Here is a 22,889-nt window from a genome sequence, read left to right as displayed (position 1 = left end):
AAAGTTAACAATTTCCATTTGGTATTAAAAAACACACCCACGGAGGCTATAGTTGTACATTTCCTAAGGGCGATTATAAGAAGTAAGTGTGCCAAGCTGGTAGAAAAAGAAAATTCCTAGTGAGCTCCGAAACTCCACTAGATGTATTTTATCATATGGAATGAGATTCCAGGAAGGAATCACTTTCAATCTTGCATTTGGATTACAAGGTTAAATAGTACTCCCTCACACCCCGTACTTATCTAAGATCACAGTTATCAGACCTATGGGTTAGTGTGTCTCCTTCACGAGACTTTGGACTCTCTTACCTCAAAGGCTGTCTTACTCACTGGGATGTCCTCGAAACACAGCTCAGGGCCTGACACATGGCCAGTGTTTAATATATGTTTATCAAATAAAGAAATGCTTTATGTTGTGAATTGCATCCATTCAAAAGGTCATTTCAATGGTACATGTTAGTGAAAGTACAAGTTTCTGTTTTAAGTCTCTTCTAGCTCACCAGCTTTCTTGGGCACTTTAAACAGGTCTCTGTGTCTCCAGTGTCTCACTTAATATCTGACACCTAGTGGCACCCAATAATTTGCGAATGAATAAGTGAATGTCTCAAAAAGGCTGCCAAGCTGTGGAACAGATAAGGGCCCAGACTTATGACCTAATAAAGATTTAGTGTTCCATAAAGGGCAGCTGTTGTTTGCCTACTGATGATAATGATGATGATAATGATGATAAATTTTCTTCCTTTTGAAAGGAGGCATGAACATTTGCAAAATACTCTCCCAATAAAGATTCTTGCTGGGTCGTAGCTGGTAACTGCTCTTCACTATTCTTTTATAAAAGACAATGAGTTACATACAACTTCAGAATTCCAGGTAACCCTAGATTCAATGGCATCCATCTGGAAAAATCCCTACCTCTTACCGTATTATTTTTTGAAACACATGGAAATTTCATGAACATACATACACTAGCACAGGCCCATGGTAATACAAATAAAAGTAAACACAGCCACCAAATAACCCCCCTCTCTGTTTTACTGATCAGTTAAACAAGAGACAAAAGGGGGAAGGAGAGCTGAGGAGGATTTGTGCAAGAGCATCATCAGGCACCTACCGTCACCGCCTGAGGCATACTTACTGGCAGTTCAGGAGCAAGCTTCAAAATCTCAAGGGAAATATAGCAGCCTATTGAATGGCCAATGACCACAAGTTTCATTTCCTTTGGCACATGAGTCCTCAAGAAAGCTAGCTTGTGTTCCACTTGACCTTGTAGTCCATAGATGTCTTTGATTTCTTGAGCATTTGAATCTAAAAGCAAAAGATAGGAATATGTTTTCACTCAATTAGTGAAAGTAATAAATTCACTGGGAAAAATATCTAAAAAAACTAACAACAGTAGCAGTCACCATTTATTTAAAGCCTACAAATGTGCTAGCTACAGTGTTAACCACTTTATTTAAATTACATCAACCAGTCTTCACAACAGTCCTGGAAAGGAAGTATTAGTGATTTCATTTTATAGATGAAAATCCCAAAGCTCACAGACATTAGGTGATAGACTGACAGTCACACACCTAATAAGTGAGAAAGGTGAGATTCAAACCCAGGTTTTGTCCTCAAAGCCCATGAACTTTCAACTATTCCATGAACTACAGTTCGCTTAGGCCACTAGTTTTCAAACTTGATCAGGTATCAGAATCCTCTGCAGGACACGTGAAAGCGGTGACTGCTGGGCCCCACCACCAAACTTCCTGGTTCAGTAGGTCTGGGTTGGGGCCCAAGAATTTGCATTTCTAAGCATCCCGGACATGTTGGTCCCAGGACCACACACTGAGAACCACTGGTTAGGCCAGTTTGTATTATTAATAGACAACTATCCATGACAGTGCTTCATTATTTGAGGTAATTTTTGTTTGAAGAACTTTGACTGAAGGGCTTAAGGAGAAATGTTGTAAGTTGTTCCTTTTAACCAGCGGCCTTAACTGAAATATCCTTTCTTCCTTTCCTTCCTTAAATGAACTGTCTTCTGGAATCTTCAAGAGCTAATTAAAACTTTAGCTAATGTCCAAGAAAAATGAATGAGTCTTCCTTTGTGTTTAACCAGTACTCTCTATCCTTATTACAACCCTTTATCATACTTGTGTTATGGTCTGCTTATTTCCTCTCGGAGGCTGTGAGCTCCTTGGAGGCAAGGTCTATCTTTTCATCTGTGTCCTCTGTGACTACTAGCACGCAGTAAATATTTGTGTGGTGTGAAAATATGTACTGACTAGACATTCTCTGAGGATGCTGTCAGCTCTGATATTCTATACATATAGAAAACGTCAATAGGTTTTCCTTATGAACCTGTAATATTTCAAAGTATCATAAGGTGTAATAAATTCTTTATTAAAATTTGGATTACTAGAATTTGACTCCTACAAGTTACTCATGTGAACTATAATGAGCCACAACGTGGCTCATTCGAAAGGTACCCGAAACTCATTGCAAAGGACTGCTCTTTAGTTTTATCTGTACATGCTGTTTTCATTTTCTTCGGTGCTCAGCTCCCCCCGTTAATCAGGCCAACTCTTCTTCATCCTTCAACCTCCCAACAAGTGTCATCTCCTCTGAAAGGCCATTTCATGATTCAGTAGGCGAGGGGAAAGTAGCCTTCCTTTCAGTTCCCACAACATCCCATCCACGTTTATCTCACCACACTACTCCTGATTTATTCCTACTTTACAATTTATGTCTCTTATCTCTGTCTCCCAATGCCTGGCATACAGTTTCTGAAGACCTTTCTACCCAGTCAGTGAGGCTTAGTTCCCTTTTTCCATGGTATTACTGATCTCTCGGGTAAGATGTGTTCTTCCCTAATCCTTCTTCCTACGTCAGCCTTGAATCCATTCTCCGTTTAACAAGGAAGTTCAGCATCAAACAGACTTGGGAAGAGACAGAATCTGGAAGTCTGACTTTGGTAGGGCCCCTGATAGCTCCCAACCCAAATGTTTATTTAATATTACACTTAAGTTTGAGTAGTTTATGCTTCCCTCTCAGTTTATCTTCTCTGATCAGTCCACCCAAAAGGGATCATATTGTTCTCAGATACTCTAAAAACAAGCATCTGTAACACCTGCAAGCCAAATCCTTTATTTTTCAAAATACACAATGTTTGAAAATGTCAAAAATCTTCCTTTCGTTGGGATAGTATGGTGTAGTAAACATCATGGGTGCTAGGGGCAAGATAAATCTGGGTCTAAATCCCAGCCGAGAACCTCACTAGGAGGGTGGCTAGGGCAAGTCCCTTAACCTGGCTTCAGTGTCCTCATATATAATGGAGGTAGTCTTGGCAGTGTAAACACAACGCTTCTGAAGCACAGAGCACAGCTGTCTGGCATAAACTGTGACAGAAATGATAGTTACGATTGCTGTCACTTCAGTTCCTGTCATTTATGTCCTCCCTCGAATATATACCAAGGACATTTACGTGGATAGTGTAAACAGAAAGGGAACGAGCTAAATGCAGTGAACATTTTAAAACTTCACTGGCAGCAGAAATAACGTTCTAAAAGATTATATTTTGGATAAACTTTAATGCATATTAAAATTCAAAAGATTACTCAAACGAGTATTTCAGAAGTAAATCTGGCTTTACTTCTGGGAACTCCTCAGAAGATTCCCAAGGTAAACACGTTACTTATTAGTGTCTGCTGTAGTAATGAGATTAAAGGAGAAAGCACTTTCTAGAAACAATGTTGATAGCAAATTTAAATGTGCTACCTGGACATTATTTTACTAGCAAAAACTAGAAGTTAAAAAGCTATAAACTTCACTACATATTTTCATATTTTATTTTAATATACTCTGAAAAAATGCTAGAAATCATTAACTTACTGTCCACAAAATACAGTAAAAAAAACTACATTCAATTGTACCCAAATCAGAAGAATACTAATATGGAAATTACTTAAGCTATTCTCTCTATAGAAAAATGTACTCCAAATTACAATCAACAAAGTATGTTTGGAACATAATCTTTATCCAGATACAGTCTTAAATATGATACTGACAATTCCATTTTAGAACCTGGCCCTATTTCTTAGGCCCATTTCTATGGAATTTACTTTATAGCTCATTTACTGATGCTGGAATTTATTTCAAAAGGTATATATAATCTGTTTCTACAAAGTTCATAGAGGAATTAAGTAATATTAGCACTTCATATTTACTTTTCATCTAGTTATTCAAATTGATTGATCCAGTTATTAACATTCTGTCATTCTTAGATCAAAATATTATGGGAGTGCCTGGGTGGCATGTCAGTTAAGTATCTGACTCTTGATTTAGGCTCAGGTCATGATCTCACGGTTTGTGGGTTCAAGTCCTGCATTGGGCTTTGTGCTGGCAGTGTAGAGTCTGCTTGAGATTCTCTGTCTCCCTCTCTTTCTCTCTGCCCCTCCTCCCTCTAAATAAATAAATAAGTAAATTAATTAATTAATTAAAAAAATAAATAAAAAAATATGTATCCCTGACAGATTCAGGATACAGGAAATCTGAGAACTATTATTTTGTTCCATTTCACATCAACTGAATTGACCACTCTGACAGAAAATGGTGACTAGTTGGCTCATGGTGACTTTGAAAATACAGATATAAATACAATATACTCCCTTTCCCTTCAAGGAGTTCAGAATCTAATAAGAGCAAACAGAAATAGATAAAAACACAATTGTAAAACACTGAAATAAGTATATATCAAGCATTTCCTCGAGAAAAGGACACATTTTTACTGCATCACAGCTGAAAGGTAATGCATACTGGTTTCATGAAAACTACTGTGTCCTTCTCCAAATAAACCAAGATAAACATCCAGGAAATATTCCTTACTAATGCATACTACTATAAATGTATACTCTATACACTCAAATGCAATCTAACTAACAAAATTGGAGATTAGCCTACATGAGCCTTTTGCTGGGACTGAGTCTACAGACAGTAGCTCTCCGCTCTCACACCAGAATTTCTCAACTAGTGGACTCTTCCATCCTGCCCCCATCATTACTCCAAAGCTATTTATTAATAATAACTTCAATTAAACAACTTACATAGGGATATTAAAAGGCTAAAAATGGCACTTCATATTTTAAAGAATGCTTTGAGGAAGACATATATGATTTACTCTTCAGGTAAAGCTTTAAAAACACAAAACAATATCACATGTTGTGCATCATTACATTCATGTCACTACAAATATAATCTACTCTAAATTATAAGTGGAGATAGGATCTAAAAATGAAAATTTTCTGTATTGTTTTATTTATTAACAGAAAATATTGAGGCAATGATGGTAAATATGGCCATTATGGCAAAGTGTTAACTATCAAGAGAAAATCAACTAACGGAATCTTGGACTGTTACACTACTGTTTGTACTTTTCTACATTTAAAATTTTTTTCTCAAAATAAAAGAAAAAATTTTAATAAAGAATGCTTTGGCATATTGTTCTTACCTATCTTACATCAGTTTTATAGGGGAAACCACCCTTCACTTCTTCATTACTTTTTTTTTTTTTTCAACGTTTTTTTTTTTTTTTTTTTTTTATTTTTGGGACAGAGAGAGACAGAGCATGAACAGGGGAGGGGCAGAGAGAGAGGGAGACACAGAATTGGAAACAGGCTCCAGGCTCCGAGCCATCAGCCCAGAGCCTGACGCGGGGCTCGAACTCACGGACCGCGAGATCGTGACCTGGCTGAAGTTGGACGCTTAACCGACTGCGCCACCCAGGCGCCCCTCTTCATTACTTTCAATGGAATACAAAAGCCCCAAAGGACTTTACCTAGATTTATGCCAAATATCAGTGAAACAGTGGACATGAACTGTCTCTAATTCTTTATGCTCATTTAATTTACTGATCCAAAGGCCTTCCTTTTATGATGGTGCCCTGAATTTACTAAGTCTATGTGAAAGCACACCCTCATAGTTTAGGCCCTGACTGTCCCTGGCCCCCTAAGTAGTTCTGTAAACTCCCTGTATCTAAACATTGGTGTGACTCTGTTAGCCTTTAAGGTATGTAACGCAGTGATGTTAGGCACTCTATTTAAAACTGCTATCAAACAAAAACCTTTGTAAAACCCAAACATGCCTTGTAAAATAATTTCTAATTATTATTCTCCAAATAGATGGTGAAAACCAGGGTCATCAAATTATGCTTTCCAAAACCCTGACAAAACCCAATGATCTGCTAAAGATTTCAATGGGGGAAAATATGGGAAATGAGAGAGAAAGAGAGAGACAGAGAGATTGGTTCAGCAAGGAAAACATAATGTTATTACAGTAAATAACAAAAGCTCAAAGGCATAAAAGTGTGAGGTGTAATTTTGGAAAGTGATGAGTTCTGTGTCTATGGTTATAGAGAGGTGGGACAAGACAAATGAGGTCGGAAAGGAAGGCTGCAACTAGATCAAGGAGGACACTGAACATCACCAAGGAGTCGGGGTTCCACTGCATGAGCAGTAAGAAGATACCTAAGGTCCACAAAGAAAGGGGCAGAGACCCAGTAACAGGACACTAACTGCAGTGTCACTCTCCTTAGTCCTGCTGTGCTTCATACTTCTGTCTCCCCCAAGACTCTACAATTTGCTTGATTCTTAACTGCTTTTCTTGCTCTCCCTTTGGTTTTCTGTCTCTTCCCACTTACTTAGAGACTTGTTTATTTCCAATGACTGTGAGCCCCGAGCATTGACTGACTGTCCTTGCCTTGGGCTCATCTAACCATTCCATTTTACCATCATGTTCCTCTGACAATCAAGGTTCTGGCAAGAGAGAAAACTCCATTTTTCTCTCTTTCCTTCTGTTTGAATACTGGAATGGGAGTGGTTTATTGTTTCTTTGGATAAGCATGACCCAAATTCATCATTAGTTGAAAGATTGTATAACTTTTTTAGGTAATGTTTTATCAGCTGAAACTAAACCACTGTGATTTCTAGCTTTTATGTTATACTTTTTGAACAAATGACTTAAAATAGTTGATAATGAATCTGCCATCAAGTAAGCTGACTCTATAGTAAATCAAAGCCAGAAAGAGTTTATACTTCTAATTCCTCACATTTTCTTTTCACGCTTTTTTTTTTTTTTTGTCTTGAATCACCCCCTCCTGACATCGGTGAACATCTGTTCTCCCAATTATACTCAATTTATGATTGTGATAATGTGGTGCAACTAGAATATTATTTCCAACTGTTCATAATTTTAACATGTGCTAATATGAAGCAAAACATACTTTCAACATTTGATGGGTGGTTATAGCTTATGTCCTTTCTCTCAATGATTACATCTTTTTCACGCCATATTTTGCATGTCAAAAAACATGTACTTTAGAGCAATAATCTTGGACGATGAATAATATATCTGTCCTGCCTATCCAAAGCAATCTACCATGGATTGCATTTGCAAACATAACTTTCACTATGTAAAACAGATGAAAGCAGAACTGTTCTGGTTAAATGAGGGTGCAAGTGGGGCCCACAGCACCCTCCCCTGCCCTGCACAGAGGTTTTGGCTCCTCAGAACAGACAGAAAGGCACCAACCTGGGGCACCTGGGTGGCTCAGCTGGTTAACCATCCGACTTCAGGTAATGATCTCACTGTTTGTGAGTCTGAGCCCCACATTGAGCTCTCTGCTGTTAGTGCAAAGCCTGCTTCAGATCCTCTGTCTCTCTCCCTGCCCCTCCTCTGCTCGCATGCTCTCTCTCTCTCAAAAATAAAATAAACAAAAAAATTTAAACAAATTTTTAGAAAGGCACTAACCTAAAAGGCGGAGACTGGAATTTCATGTAATAACCAAGTAGGTTGCCAATAAACCCTCGATGATGATGAGCTGTCCATTCACCCTCTCTAGATAAACCACAGCTTCCTTTGGCCCTCTGGTGGCCCTCTGGGCTAATGCCTCTAGATGGCACTGTTCTCATTAGGGAGCAGAGGAACCAGGCTCTAATTACTAAGTTATTAACTCAATAGTAGAGAAGCAGCCTAAGCAACAAGTATACTCAAAGTTATAAATAACGAGAACAATAAAACAAGAACTAAAGACATTTCTCAGAAATCCAGACATACAACAGTTAATTTCTACTGGTTTTCCTCACTAGTGTTTACTGGTGAAGATCTACAGTAATGGTTATGAAAATGTGGTCTCAGGACTAATAGTATCAACATGACCCAGGAACTTGTTAAAAATGCAAATTCTCAGATCCCACCCCACATCTATGTGAATCAACAACTTGGGGTGACACCCACTCATCTGTTTTAACGAATCCGCCAGGTGATTCTGATGCTGGCCAAAATTTGAGAAGCCCTCATCTAGGGTTACTCTTTGAATCTATTTTCAACTTTCAAAGTTGCTCATCATGTTCAAATGCTTGGTTTTGTCTTCACTTAAGGACTTACTGTTGATAACTGAGTTGAATGTTGCTCTCATTAGGTAATTCAGTACACAGCTTCTATTGTAGATGGTCTTTCTCACCCAGGTTAAGAATGTGGGAATCAGATATGTTAGCTAATCACCATTACATTACAGAAAAGAGGATGCATTATCCTTCACTGAGTATCCCGAGGTATTTCCACTACTTCCTGGCTCCCTCTGTCCTGGGCTTGTCTCTTCTCTTGCCAGAGGTTAAGATAACAGGCCAGAAGGGCCGGCAGCTTCTGGAGGTTTAGCATGTTAATTGAGTCTGTTTTCTAAGAAGAATTCTTTTAACACCTCTGTTTTCCAAACAGCAAAAACACACTTTGAGCAAACATATAAATTTCCTTACAAAGGAAAAACTATGGTATTGAACCCCCAAATTTCTTTGGGCACATTATGAAGAAATAGATTAAAACAGTAAAGATGTATCTTTTAAAATAGTTCATAGCAGAGCAAGTATCTTGCTCTACATTCTGTCCACCTTCAGTTACATTTCAATACAATGGCTGTTGAAATAGATGTTTTTAATCAAGGCAACAAGATCTGTGTATTTAGTTTCACTTACTACTGCTCTGAAAATCTCTCATGCTAGGTAATCAGGATCGACTTACTTTTCAAAGTATACCCTAGTCTTTTGCAAAGTGTAAAAGACTCTCAATATCAAGTGAATTGCATTCATAGAGGGACACAAGGACACACACACACACACACATGCACACAAGTGTGCGCAAGCACACACAATAACAGAGAGAAAAAGACACTATGAAAAAGGCACTTCTGTCAAAATTCTGCCACTCACCAGCAGGTGATTTAGCCTTGTTGGGCCTCATTTTCTTTCCTTAAAAAATAAGGGTTCATGGTAGGATTGCTGTAGATACTTTTAGATCTAAGATTCTATAATTATTTTTATTTCTTTAAAGTTTTTTTTCAAGAGTGGAAACTTTCAAACATACATAAAAGTAGAGAGAATAGTATAATAAACCCCCAAGTACCCATCATCCACTATCTATAATTGTTTTTCTTCAGCTTTATTGAAATATGATTAACAAATAAAAATTGTATATATTTAGGTTATACATGATTGTTTTTACGTGATGATTTGATATGTGTGTACAATGTAAAGCGATTACCACAGTCAAATGAACATATCCATCACCTACGCAGTGTAGTGTAAGTACCTGACATTAAGCTTTTGATTGACGAGGTATCCACTTCAAAAGACATCCATCTTCAATAAACATATTGCCATCTCTATGACACAGCTGCTAGCAAAACAACCAGATAAGGAACTATACCACCCCCACCCCCCCACCCCCCCACCCCCCCACAAAGGTACCTTTCAGAAAGCCTTGGGTAATTTAAATAACTGACTGTCGTGTAACCCACTTCTACCTTCCCAAACCCTGATTCTGGCTCTACAGAGTAAACCTCCAAAATTGTAGACCCCCCACCCTCAGACCCTAATAAAGGCAGAGCCCCATATCTATTCCCCGTGCCATGTACCCTCCAGGAACTATAGGTAATAAATCTTGTTTCCTCAGAGTTCCCTGATGGTATGATGGTTTCTTGCTGAAGTGAATCCTGCGGATCACAATAAGAACCACGAGAGCCAGCACAGCCATAAATATGTGCCCTGATGGAGGAAATGTCTGTGGAGCTCCCTACCAGCGATGTGTGTGTGGACAAGTGCTGCAGGCATCCCTAACTAAGGGCACTGCCATCAGTAGGCTCGAGATGGAGGGAATAATCACGTCTTCTCTTTTTTGTGATGGTGCAAACACCAAGATCTACTCTCTTAGCAAATTTCAGTTACACAATATAGTATTATTAACTAGAATCATCATGCTGTACGTTAGATCCCCAGAACTTACTCATCTTACAACTGAAAGTTTGTGCCCTTTGGCCAGTGCCTTCCCATTTCCCCCATTCCTCAAATCCGGCAATTAAAATTCTAGCCTCTGGTTCTGGGAGGTTGACTTTTTCAATTCCACATATAACTGAGATCATACAGTATTTATCTTCCTGTGTCTGGTTTATTTCACTTAGCATACTATCCTCCAGGTTTATCAATATGTTGAAAAGGTAGGATTTCCTTCTTTCTTATAGCTGGATAATATCCCATTGTGTCTACATATACATTTTCTTTATTCATCCATTAACAGACACTAAGTTGTTTCAATATCCTGGAATTATCCATATACTGTGAATAACGCTGCAATGAATATGGGATATCATATCAGATATCTGAGATACTGATTTCATTTCCTTTAGACATATATCCAGGGGCGCCTGGGTGGCTCAGTAGGTTGAGCGTCCAACTCTGGATTTCAGCTCAGATCATGATCTCACAGCTCATGAGATCAAGGCCCCTATCAGGCTCTGCTCTGACAGCGCGGAGTCTGCTTGGGATTCTCTCATTCTCTCTCTTCCTCTCTCTTTGCCCCTCTGCCACACACGTTCTCTCTCTCAAAATAAGTAAACAAATATTTTTTAAAAAGATATATATCCAGAAGTGGGATTGTTGGATCATATGGAAGTTCTATTTTCAATTTTTGAGGAATTCCCATATTATTTTCTATAATGGTTGTACCAACAGTACAGAAGGGTTCCCCTTTCTCCACACCTTTGGCAATACTTGTTACTTTTTTTTTATCTTTTTGATAACAGTCATCCTAACAGATGTGAAGTGAGTCTCACTGTGGCTCTGATTTGTACTTCCCTAATGATTAGTGAGGTTGAACATCTTTTCATACACCTCTTGACTACTGAAAAAATCTGTTCATTCTTAAATCAGACTTTTAATTTTTTTGCTATCAAAGTATGTAAGTTTCTTATATATTTTGGATCAGATAGATGGTTTACAAATATTTTGTTCCATTCCACAGGTTATCTTTTCATTTTGTTGATTGTTTCCTTTGCTGTGCAGAAGCTTTTTAGAGATAGTCCCACTGTTTATTTTTGCTTTTCATACCTATACTTCCAGTGTCATATTCAAAAAATCACCACCAAAACCACTGTCAAGGAGTATTTTTCCTTATGTTTTCTTCTAGAATAAGTTTTATGGTGTCAGGCCTTAATGTGAATATTTAATCCATTCTGAATTAATTTCCAGTATTTCAGTTTATAAACTGTATTTCAGTTTATTTTTCTGCATTTGGATATACAGTTTTCTGAACACCATCTACTGAAGATGCTATCTCTTTCTTCATTGTGTATTCTTGGAGCCCCTGTCAAAGATTAATTGACTTTATATGTGTGTGTCCATTTCTGAGCTTTCTATTCTATTCCACTGGTTTGTTTTTATGCCAGTGTGACACTGTTTTGATTACCACCTTTGCAATATAGTTTGACATCGTGAAGCATGACGCCTTCAGCTCTGTTCTTATTTCTCAAGGTTTGTTTGGCTATTTGGTGCCTTTTATGATTCCATATGAGTTTTAGGATTTTTTTAATTTCTTTTTTCTTTTAATTTTTTTTAACGTTTATTCATTTTTGAGAGACAGAAACAGAGTGCAAGTGGGGGAGGGGCAGAGAGAGAGGGAGACATAGAATCCAAAGCAGGCTCCAGGCTCTGAGCTGTCAGCACAGGGCCCAATGTGGGGCTTGAACCCACAAACCATGAGATCATGACCTGAGCCGAAGTCGAACACTTACTCGACTGAGCCACCAAGGCACCCCGGATTTTTTTTTTCTATTTCTGTGAAAAATGCCATTGGAATTTTGGTGGGAATTTATACAAGGATTGCACTGGATCTGTAGATCTATAATTCTACATAGAAGATAATTAGGGAAGTAAAAAAAGATGGTGGAAGTGTAGCAGAAGAAATCTGAGCTACTAAAGTACTGAAGTGAAGTCTGACTTACCAAAGGCCTGAGCACAGAGTGGAAACTGAGCAGAGAGGAGTGGAGGGTTTCCGGAGATGAGGGTTCTTTTTAATGTTTGTTTGTTTAGAGCATGCAGAGGAGGGGCAAAGAGAAAGGGAGACAGTGTCAGAATCCCAAGCAGGCTCCACGCTTGTCAGCACAGAGTCTGATGGGGGGCCTCATCTCACCAACTGTGAGATCATGACTTTAGCCAAAGTCGAGAATCGGATGTTCAACTGAGTTACTCCAGGCGCCCCTGAGATGAGGGTAATCTTACATGTGATATCTTAAAGAAAGAGGAGGACATAGGAAATCTGGCTGATGACTTACCTAACAATAAACAATGTAAGTCCAACAGATTTGTTGTAAGTACAGGCATATTTTTCCCTAAGTGCTAGCAAAGAGACAAGTTAAAATGAGTAAATTAAGTGAAATTGGTGGGGTGCAGGGGCGGGGAGGAAGGAGATTAAATTCCATTCTCAGGAGCTGGTATCTCATGTTAAAATCAACTTAGAGTTAACACAGGACTCTGGAACCAGAACTAACATTTCAGGAAGCTGATCTTTACTACCATATGTGAGAATTAAGAGGGGAGGTCAAAAGCCAGGGAGCTGAGATGTTCACAGTGAGGTGACACACAAAGAGTTTGAGCTACGGCTTCAGGAGGGAAAAGAAAAGAGAAGCAAACTCCATACTAACAACAGAACCAAAGAGCCATCAACCTTGTAGTCGTGAGGGTGGTTCTGGTTCCTAAATTCTGCAAAAACTACATTGTGTCTTGACCATATGTTCCAGTTAACAGCCAAAAACAGGATGTGGATAAAAATAAGACACCTCTTAGCTGTCACCCGTTTCTTCAAATAAGGCAATTATTACAAATTTAGCACACATGCAGATGTTCATGAATGTGGGAAGAAATTCTACTTAGAACAGAAACTTCCCTCATTACTCAAGGCTTCAAAGAATGAGTTTCTTTTTTTTTTTCCTTTTTAATGTTTACTTATTTATTATGAGAGGGGGGAGGGAGAGAGAGAGAGAGAGAGAGAGAGAGAGAGAGAGAGAAAATCCAAGCAGGCTCCACACTGTTAGCATACAGCCTGACTCAGGGCTCAATCCTATGAACTATGAGACCATGACCTGAACTGAAATCTAGAGTTGGGGGCTTAACTGACTGAGTCACCCTAGCACCCTCAAAGGACCAGTTTTGAAATACTTCTGAGGACAGACCAAAGGCAACTATTAAAACCTGATTAAATATTTAGTAAAACTATTTCAAGTAGTAACTGGTATGTTTTAGTATTATTCAGGTACCATATATATTCAGGTATATATATATATATATATATATATATATATATATATATATATGCTGACCTATACTTGTGATCAGATTTGGAATGTCAATACGTAACATTCGTGGGGCACCTGGGTAGCTCAGTGGGTTGAGTGTCTGACTCTTGATTTCACTCAGATCATGATCTCAAGGTTTGTGAGATCAAGCCCTGAGTTGGGCTCTGTGCTGACAGTGTGGAGCCTGCTTAAGATTCTCTCTCTCCCCCTCTCTCTCAGCCTCTCATTTGTTCTCTCTTTCAAAATAAATAAAGCTTAAAAATATATGTATAAAACATTCTTACTCATGACTGTCCTGGACTAAATGTTTGTCTCCCTTAAAATTCTTATATTGAAGCCATAACCCCCATGTGATGGTACTGGGAGATAGGGCCTTTGGGAGGTAATTAGGATTAGAGGTGGTCATAAGGGTGGGGCCCTAATGATGGAATTAGTGGCCTTGCAAGGAGAGACATCAGAGAGCTTCTTGGAGCACATGAAATTGTTCTGTCTCCTTCCCTGTCATATGAGGACACAAAGAGAGAGAGGCCATTTGTAAGCCAGGAGGAGGGCTCTCCCCAGAACCTAACCATGCTGTAACCTTCATCTTGGGCTTATAGCCTCCAGACTACTAGAAAATAAATTCCTATTAATCAAGCTACCTAGTCTATGGTTTCTGTTATGGCAGACCAAGTTAAAACAGTGATAAAGAGCACAATGTAAATATTAAATTATTTTTAAATTCCAGTAATTTTTAGGTCTTAAGAATGGTTTTAGATTTATAGAAAATTTTTACTGATTAGTACAGAGAGTTCCCTTATCACCTGCCCTTTTCTCCCTCCCTACCCACATGTGGTTTCCCATATAATTAGATGCTCATTAAAATGCTCATACCACAGGAGAGGCACACCAGGACGAGGAGCAACTCAGCAATGACACCACAGCCACCTCTCTCCCACCTCAAATTAACTAAGGGACATGCTTAGGACAAATGGCCCTTGAATGAGATGCCTACAGAGAAGTTAAGTTGTTTTTTTTCCCTCTCATTGTTTTATTTTAGAAGAGTGAACGTGCCAAATTTTTATGCTTTAGCATAAAAATACTTGCTTTTAAGCAAGTAATTTGCAGCTATATGGTTTTATGTCCTGCATTTAAAGGCCTCCAGCAATGGAGTCAGAGCTCTCTCCCCAGGTCGAAGGCTCCTCCGTGTCTGGCCCTGCCCAGCACTGGCACACCTACTGAATCTCTCTCCCTGCTGTGCTAATTCTTCTGCCTGTTACACCTGTGCACTCGCCTCACCCCCTAGATCCAAATTCTACTCAACTGTCAAAACCCATCTATTCCACAAAGTCTTTTCAAACCGATACTGTGTTCTCTCCTTTGTTCACTTCTTCAATATCTACATGATTAGCAGGCCAGGGTTTATCACTTAATCATTCTCTAAATGTTAGAGTAAGGGCCTCTTTAGAGTAAGGACCATGGCTTATAATACTTTTTTCCCCCACCACCTCGTGGTACAACTCTGGAGATATAGTGCTTGATCAATAAATATATAGCTGATTACTAGCTGGTAAACAGAAAAGGCAAGTTTTACACACATTGTTTGATCTGCTCAAATTTTTAGAGAAAATTACCTTAAAAAATTAAAATGACTCTAAAAACCCTAAAATTACCAAAATGTGAGAGCCTGGGCCCAATACCACAAGCAGAGGTTTTCAATGATGTAACTCTTAACCTTAGCGGGCTTTCCAGATTCATGAACACTCACTCACTGTAAAGGAAAGCAGATGTTAATAAAGACATACCATCTGAAGTTGTAAGAATCTTCTTGTCTTTGGGCGCCAAAGCATGTCCAGCATGACTGATAACCCAAATTGGAAAGCGTCTGTTTGTTAAGGAGTACAGAGCCTTTGCAAATGGTACATAAAAGGAACAAAAACCTGGATTACCTAAGAAAAGAAACACAGATCTTAGTTAACCAAAGCTAAGCTCACCTAAGAAGATGTGCAGAGTGGAAACGATGGATTTATCCTCACACTTTCTTCTACAAATCTGTTAACATTGACACATACACTTCAATTTTAATATCCTTTCTGCCTTAAGTCTGGGAATGATCACTCAGAAGATTCCTGCTCCTGCTTTGTTCTCCAACTGTTTCAAGATAAATTCTTCCTCCCTATTCCTTAATAAATGGAGCCACCAACCCTACACCAAATGCTCAAGTACTAACACCGGTTTCTCTCTGTTCTTCACAGCCAATTTCCTAGTAAGTCTTGTGAACTTGGCTTCCAAAATACATCCTCACACTGTCTACTTCTCTCCATTAGCATTATTATTTCCCATCAAGTTTTCTGCACTAGTCTCCCAATGGGAGTTCTGGCTACTCTTGTCCCCCGGGAATCCATTCTTCAGGTACCCAGAGAGATACCCTCAAACTTCAGATCAGATCATAGCTGTATCCTATTTAAACACCTTACACTGGCTTCCCATTATCATCCTATTGGTTTAAAGTCATTAATCTTGCCTCTAAAGCCCTTCAAGATATTATTCTGCTCAGTTACCAAGCTGCATGAAAACAAATCAGTGTAAGAATCATTCATAAAGCGTACTTTGAGGAGTGTACTGAGTGTTTCCTTGTCATTTATCACAAGTACTTCTATTGTAAACATATGTATAGTTTGACCTTTTGGGAAAAAGACCACCAACATATAGATTTTTCTTGTGTATGTACAGAAGGTATTTTTGACATGGGTTTGCTATAGAGAAACAGAATGAATAATAACCTTTTAGAAAAAAGAGTCAATCTGATATATCTTAGGGGGAAATGACAGTGAAATGGGGTTTCATCTTGCAGTCACCATCTGTATAATGCTTTCACAGACACTAGTTCATTTCCAGCAATATCTATTGTACAATTTATTATTTTTTCATGCTATTAGGTTTCTCTTCTTTGTAATTAGATGACATGGTTTTGTTGCACTGATATGACCTCTGCCACCCTTGTCAAATGACACTGATTTCTTCATCATTTCAGTTTTCTTGACAGGGAATGTAGCAAAGCGGTTAAGGGCACAGACTCTGGAGCCAGACTGTGGGAGTTGGAATCATGGCTTTGCACTTATTAAGTGTGTGACCTCTGGAAAGTTATTTAACCTCTCTGAGCCTTGGTTTCCTTGTCTTCAAAATGAGGATAATAACTGCACTACCTAATGTGAGAACTAAGTGAATTAATAAAGGTAAAGCACCTAAACACTGCTCGATGCGAGTGCTGTATAAATGTTAGCTACTCAGACGTGTCATGGCTAGCGATGGCGGTAAATGGTCTTGTCGTCCATATCGCTAGTCTGCTTCTGTTGCATTCAGGCCTAGTGACTTGAGTTCTAAATTCCTTTTTGTAACTGTGCCAGTGACATCTTTGTTAAATAGTACAGAAACTTCTTTAAATGCAGTAATATGTTCTCTGGTCAGCTGACTGGCTGACGAAGAGAGGAGGGGTGTACAGCACTGGGGCTATAACATCTAAGGTGGGTGTGGACAGCACTGTTTCATGTTTTATATTTAAATCTTTAATAAGTTTGGAATATTTTTTAGTATCAAGTACAAAGTAGCAATCCAACTTCTTTCCAAATGATTAGCCAAGTGCCCCAAGACCATTTATTACATAACCCATTCTTTCTGCATTGATTTGAAATGTCTTCCGAATTCAACCCTGAATTCTTACATTTGCTTGCTAATTCTGATTCCAAATAATTCCATTTATTTTTTCCTTTTCTCCTCTGCCAGCACCATACTGCCTTGATTACTACATTGTTTTTCTTCCTTCCTTTCTTTTTTTTTAAAAATGTTTCGGTAACTGGCAGGCCAAATCCCTTCTCTTAATTTTTTCCCCTAAATTTTCTAGGCTGGTGTCATAACCTTTAGAATTATTTCCACCAGGTTCAATTTTTAAAATTTATTTTTGGAATTCTGATGAAATTCACCTCATTTATACATTAATTTAAAAAGGTTTGATGTTTTTTATATTACTGAGTATAATCTTCTGGGAGTGGGTTATGTCTCATATTTAAATGTTTTAGGTCTCTCAGCTAAGTTTCACCATTTTTTTTCACATGGGTAGAAAATAATAGTCATCAACATTTTAAAGTGCTAGAAATTATTACATGCTAGGCAGCATTTGAGTGCTTTACATGTATTAACTCATTTAGTCCCAACCTGAGGTAGTACTATTATTACTTCCATTTTATGAATGACGAAACTGAGGTACAAAGAGGTTGAACAACTTGCCCAAGGTCACACAGATGATAAGTGCTCAATAAGTACTTGATGACTGGAAGAATATACAAAAGAAAATAATAATACTGAATTTAGAAAAGAACATAAACTACCTGACACTGATTTCTTCATCATTTCAGTTCTTCAACATAAACTATCCCGTTTAGGATCTTCTGCATACCTTGTATTAGTTAATCTTACAAAAGCCCCACAGAGTAGCTGGCCTTATCATTAGGAATAATGAATGGGCAATTACTTGCACAACACCTGGCACACAGAAAGGGCTGAATAAATGGTAGCTATTATTACTATAATTGTTATTATATATTTATTTTTTTATTGAATAAATCTGACATGTCGTGTTCTGTAAGTTTAAGGTGCACAGCACGTTAAAACTGGTTTAAGGAGAATCCAAAGATAACACCTACATGAGTTAGATGCAATAATTACCACGAATCACAATGAGTTACAATACGGACCTGAAAAGTACTAGCTAATGAATTGCTACAAAACAAGTTTTTCCACCTATCTCTGGGTTCTGAGTTCTCTTGCTTAATGACTATAAGATCTTAAGCAAATACCTTGAAGCTTTCTTGTTCACTATTTTGTCATCATCAAGTAAATGATACTTTCAACTGCTTCATGTTCATTTCATTCTATTCAGTACTATAGCTTCTTTTGTATATTCTTTTAGTTACCAATTATTTACTGATCACCTTCTACATGGAAGTCACTGTGTCAGGCACAAGACAGTTAAAGGCCTTTTTATAATTCATATTCAGTAGGAAAATATATACATATAACTAAATAAATAAAGAAGCTAATTCAAGAGTGGGAGAAGTTATATGATGATTGTGGGAGGATCCTCAAGGGAAGAGATTAGGGTGGCCTGAGAAAAATGTTTAAGGAGATGACCTTTAGCTAAGACCCAAAAGATGAAAAGAAATCAACCTTGTAAAAATTTGAGGAAAGAAGATACCAGAACAGGAGAAGAACAGGTACGAAGGCCCTCAAGCAATGAAGAGCTTGGCTCCTGAAGAAACAGAAGAGTCCACAATGGCCAGTAAGTATCAGGAAGATCCGACTGACAAGTGAGATAGAAGTGGAAAATGTAATGCAAACCGTTTAAATGTCTTTGCATACTTCACTGCTTAAATATCATGGCCCTTAAATAACATTTTATGAACCATGAATTTAACTTCCTGGTTAGGAAACCACAAAAAATTGAAAGGGTCTTATTTCTGCAGCTAAAATCAGATATACACACATTCACACATGTATGTATACGTGTATTTTCAGGTATAGGGATGTTTGAAAACATTTCAATACAAAACTGCTAGTAAAACTTTTTATCAAAGGATATCAAAATGTGTTATAAACATATGCTTGATCAAACATATAGTCAAGTGCTTGAGTAACATATAACAGAGGCTGTGGTGACCATCTCTAGACCCCAACTGCCAATAAACTATTCAACGTTGCAATTGTAGATTTTTGCCTTCCACCTAATCTTGTAGGAGACAAAACCTGCCACATATAAAGTTAATGTGGCATAGCATCTATACAGAAGGTTGTCAGATGGAAAGAACACTGGGCTTGCACATGGAGCCTTGTCCACTCCATTTCTGATCACTGTACTCAAATCTAAGACATACTGCATGACTCTATTATCCCCAAAGGACCACTGGAGAGTTATAATGACTCAATATATTTTACAGTGAGTTCTCAAATTGGTTCCTTTTGGTCATTTCTCTATTTAAAGAAAGTCCAAGGATATTGTTACTTAACAGAAATTCTACAACAAAGCTTCACTGGAAAAGACGAAGTTAAAAGTTCCTCAATCTGTGGATTCTAATAAATCACTCCTCATTATCATTACCAACTTAAAAGTGATTAATTTTGCTAGCTGCAAAAGCAAAGTGATTTAAAATGACATGTTACATCAATCTATCAGAGACAGACTAAATATGATGTCTTCAGTGGTTTAACAATCTTTGAAATACTGTCATCCTAATTTTCCCCACAGTATAAACAGATTAAGCCCAAATATAAAATACAATTCTGAACTCCATAAACTAATGAACAGCACCAGCCTTCAGCTCCCATGAACTCCAAGGAAAAGGGCCAAGGGCAGCAATGAGAATAGAAGGGCAAACATAAAAGAACACTGAAAAACTAAGAATGATCTGAAAATGTCAAAGCACCACAAAACAATGACACCACAAAGCAACAAATGTTTTAAGCTTCTCTTTCTTCACAGTGTCTTCACTGAACGCTCCCTCTATCTGTCTCTTCCTCATATTTTAAACCTGGCTCTCCCCTATGGTGGACTCTTCCTTTCAAGCCTCCACAGTAGAGCCTGCACTCTTCTCTAACACCTCATGCACCTCAAGGAGAGCAAAGACTTTTGCAACACAAGCTTCCCAGCTCTGAGGGTAAGTGAGTGAGTGAACGGACACCTCTGAGTAGGGAAGCACAGGGAACTGTCAGCTCCACCTACTCGTCTACCTTATTGCAACAACCTCTCCTCCTCCATTTCCATCTACAAACTTCTTAGTCACTCTCACACATTCCCTGAAAACCCTGGCCCTTAAATAACAATTTTAGGTGCCATTCCATGTCAGGAGATTTCAAAATCTGGGTAGATTCACTGAGCCAACACTTTTGTCCCATAATTCATTACCCTGATCAAATTCAATGAACTTCCTGCACATGAAACTTAAGCAACTAATTCTGATAGCCACAGCCTAGGATCAGTAGTAAGCATATCACAATCTCCTGGAAGGCGTGTTAAAACACAGACTGTTCCACCCCCAGAGTTTCTGGTTCAGAAGGTCTGGGTGGGGCCCGAGAACCTGCATGTCTCATGAGTTCTCAGATGATACTGCTGGTCCCAACACCAACTTTAAGAACCACTGGTTTAGATTTTTTCATTACCCAGAAATGGTTAACATTCAAACCATTCTACCTCTGATAGGTCAGACTTCACTCCCAATATACCTGCTATTCCATCACAGTGCTGCTCAAAATCTACTTGTTCTCAGTTGATAATTCCTTTCATCCTGTATACCTGCTATTCTCAATGCTGACCACTTTCCTCAGGGCCCTTATCTACCCTCTGCCATATTTATTCTCAACAGATCACCTCAACTCTTAATTAGAAGAAAAAACAGAGCTCAGGAGGCAAGAAATTACTTTACTCTCTCTGACGTGCTTTCACACTTTCTCCACTTTGGTAACTAACTTCACCTCCTTCATGCTAGCCTCTGAAGAATATCCTGTCTCCAGTCCAAGACAACATTTCTACTTACCTTCTCAATCCTATACTCTACCATGGCCTCAATCTCTGCTCCATCAAACAGTACTTGTCATGCCTATAATTTCAAATTCTCCCTAGCTGCTATTAAAGCATATGTATTTTTAATTGCAATAGATGCCAACAGACTGCTTTCTAAAATGACTGTTATATCATGAAAGGAAACTGGAAATTTTATTTCCAGAAGAGGTTAAACGGAAGAGGTTTTGGGTCAGGAATCTTAGGCCAACTGAAAACAGAAGCACTATACTGAGAAGAGCTTTGATTAACTGTTACTAAACACTGAAACTTCCTACCTTCTTTCCCTTGTTCAGCCCTGAACATTCACAAACAGGCTTCCACTCCTCAAACAGGATATTGGGAGATTCCTTCCTAGGAAAACTGAATGACCCAAGAAATAGGTAGAGATAACTGAAAGCTGGAAATTCTCCAGTGAAATGCTGGGTTCCTCCCCAATTACCCTTACCCTAGTGTGGGATCTAGGGTGACCAGCCATCTTGCTTTGCATAGGACTGTTGTGGTTTTAGTACTGAAAGGCATGTGTCCTACAAAATCTCTCAGACTACAATAGCTGGTCACTCTAGGCACACCTGAGGACAAGCCTCATCCCTGAACACAAAGATTCCAATAGCTGTTTGTGTCTTCCTCTTAAAAATGAAAGGGTAGTCAGGATTACCAGATATTTGAGGAAAAACAAATGCTAATGCAAACAAACAGAAAAAGGAAGAAAGTAAAAAACTCTAATAATGCAAGAAGCCAAAGAAAATGATAATTTATCCATGAAACAGGTGACTATAAAAAAAGAAGAGAAAACATAGCTCTTAGGATTGAAGTATATGACTCTCTGGTTTAAAAGGGTACACAAAAACCTATAGTGTATGAAAAAAATATCCATACAAGGTGCTCTATGGTAAAGTTTCAGAATCTTAAAACAAAGAAAAGATCTAAAATGCTTTTCCTTGCAGGTGAGCTTCAAATACAAAAGATAAAAAATCAGAATGATATCAAGACTTCTCAAAAGCAGCTCTGGACCGTGGAAAACAGCTAAAATGCCCTCTAAATTCTAAGGAAAAATTATCTCCAAACTAGAAGTTTAAGACATTTTCTGACATGACAGATCTTTAAAAGATTACTTCCCAGGTACCTCTTCTCAGGAAGTTACTAAGAGATGTGCTTAACCAATAAAGCAAGAAATAAGAAAATGTGGGATCCAGGAAATGGAATCTAACTCAGGAGAAAAGTGACAGGAATTCCCAGCATGGCCTGGGCAGCAGACCTACAGAGCAATCAGTCCAGACTGGAGCCAATGAACTGAGAGTTCTGGGAAGCGTATCTCCAAAGAAACAAAACAAAACAAAACAAAAATGAGAAAAACAAAACCAAAACCAGACTGATTACTCAAATGCATTAAAAGAACGTTTTTTCTCATTTCCTAGAGAATAATTTTAGGATAAATTAGTGATTCAAAAGTAGAAAACTAAGCAAATAAGACAATAATTAGCTCAGAGAGAACAACAAGAAAAAAATGTACAAGAAAAGAAATGCAATCATAATACCTCATTGGCTTAGCTATATACGGTATGATATATAGTCACAATTTCATTCTTAATCTTAATCTTTAAGGCTGATATGTGTCTATCTATCTCTATATAGATATATGTATATATAT

The 22,889-nt window shown here is 38.2% G+C and overlaps 1 protein-coding gene across 6 annotated transcripts in view; it reads right to left on the bottom strand.

Annotated features, from left to right (window-relative positions):
- Positions 1-22,889, bottom strand: part of LDAH (lipid droplet associated hydrolase) — a 116,831-nt gene that overhangs the window by 73,484 nt on the left and 20,458 nt on the right. For 5 of the 6 annotated variants that reach the window (XM_007080722.3, XM_042982428.1, XM_042982429.1 and 2 more), the window contains 2 exons: positions 15,438-15,581; positions 1,135-1,304 (listed from right to left, as the gene is read on the bottom strand). In XM_007080722.3, the coding sequence (XP_007080784.1) occupies positions 1,135-1,304; positions 15,438-15,581 (314 nt within the window). Of the gene's footprint in view, positions 1-308; positions 1,305-15,437; positions 15,582-22,889 lie in introns of all 6 variants that reach the window. The other variant, XR_006215983.1, reaches the window with a different exon arrangement.

This window comes from Panthera tigris, chromosome A3, assembly GCF_018350195.1.
Source record: "Panthera tigris isolate Pti1 chromosome A3, P.tigris_Pti1_mat1.1, whole genome shotgun sequence".
In the NCBI taxonomy this organism is placed as follows: Eukaryota; Metazoa; Chordata; class Mammalia; order Carnivora; family Felidae; genus Panthera; species Panthera tigris.
The sequence above is the reverse complement of the archived record's forward strand: the minus strand, read 5'-3'. Positions and strand labels throughout refer to the sequence as shown.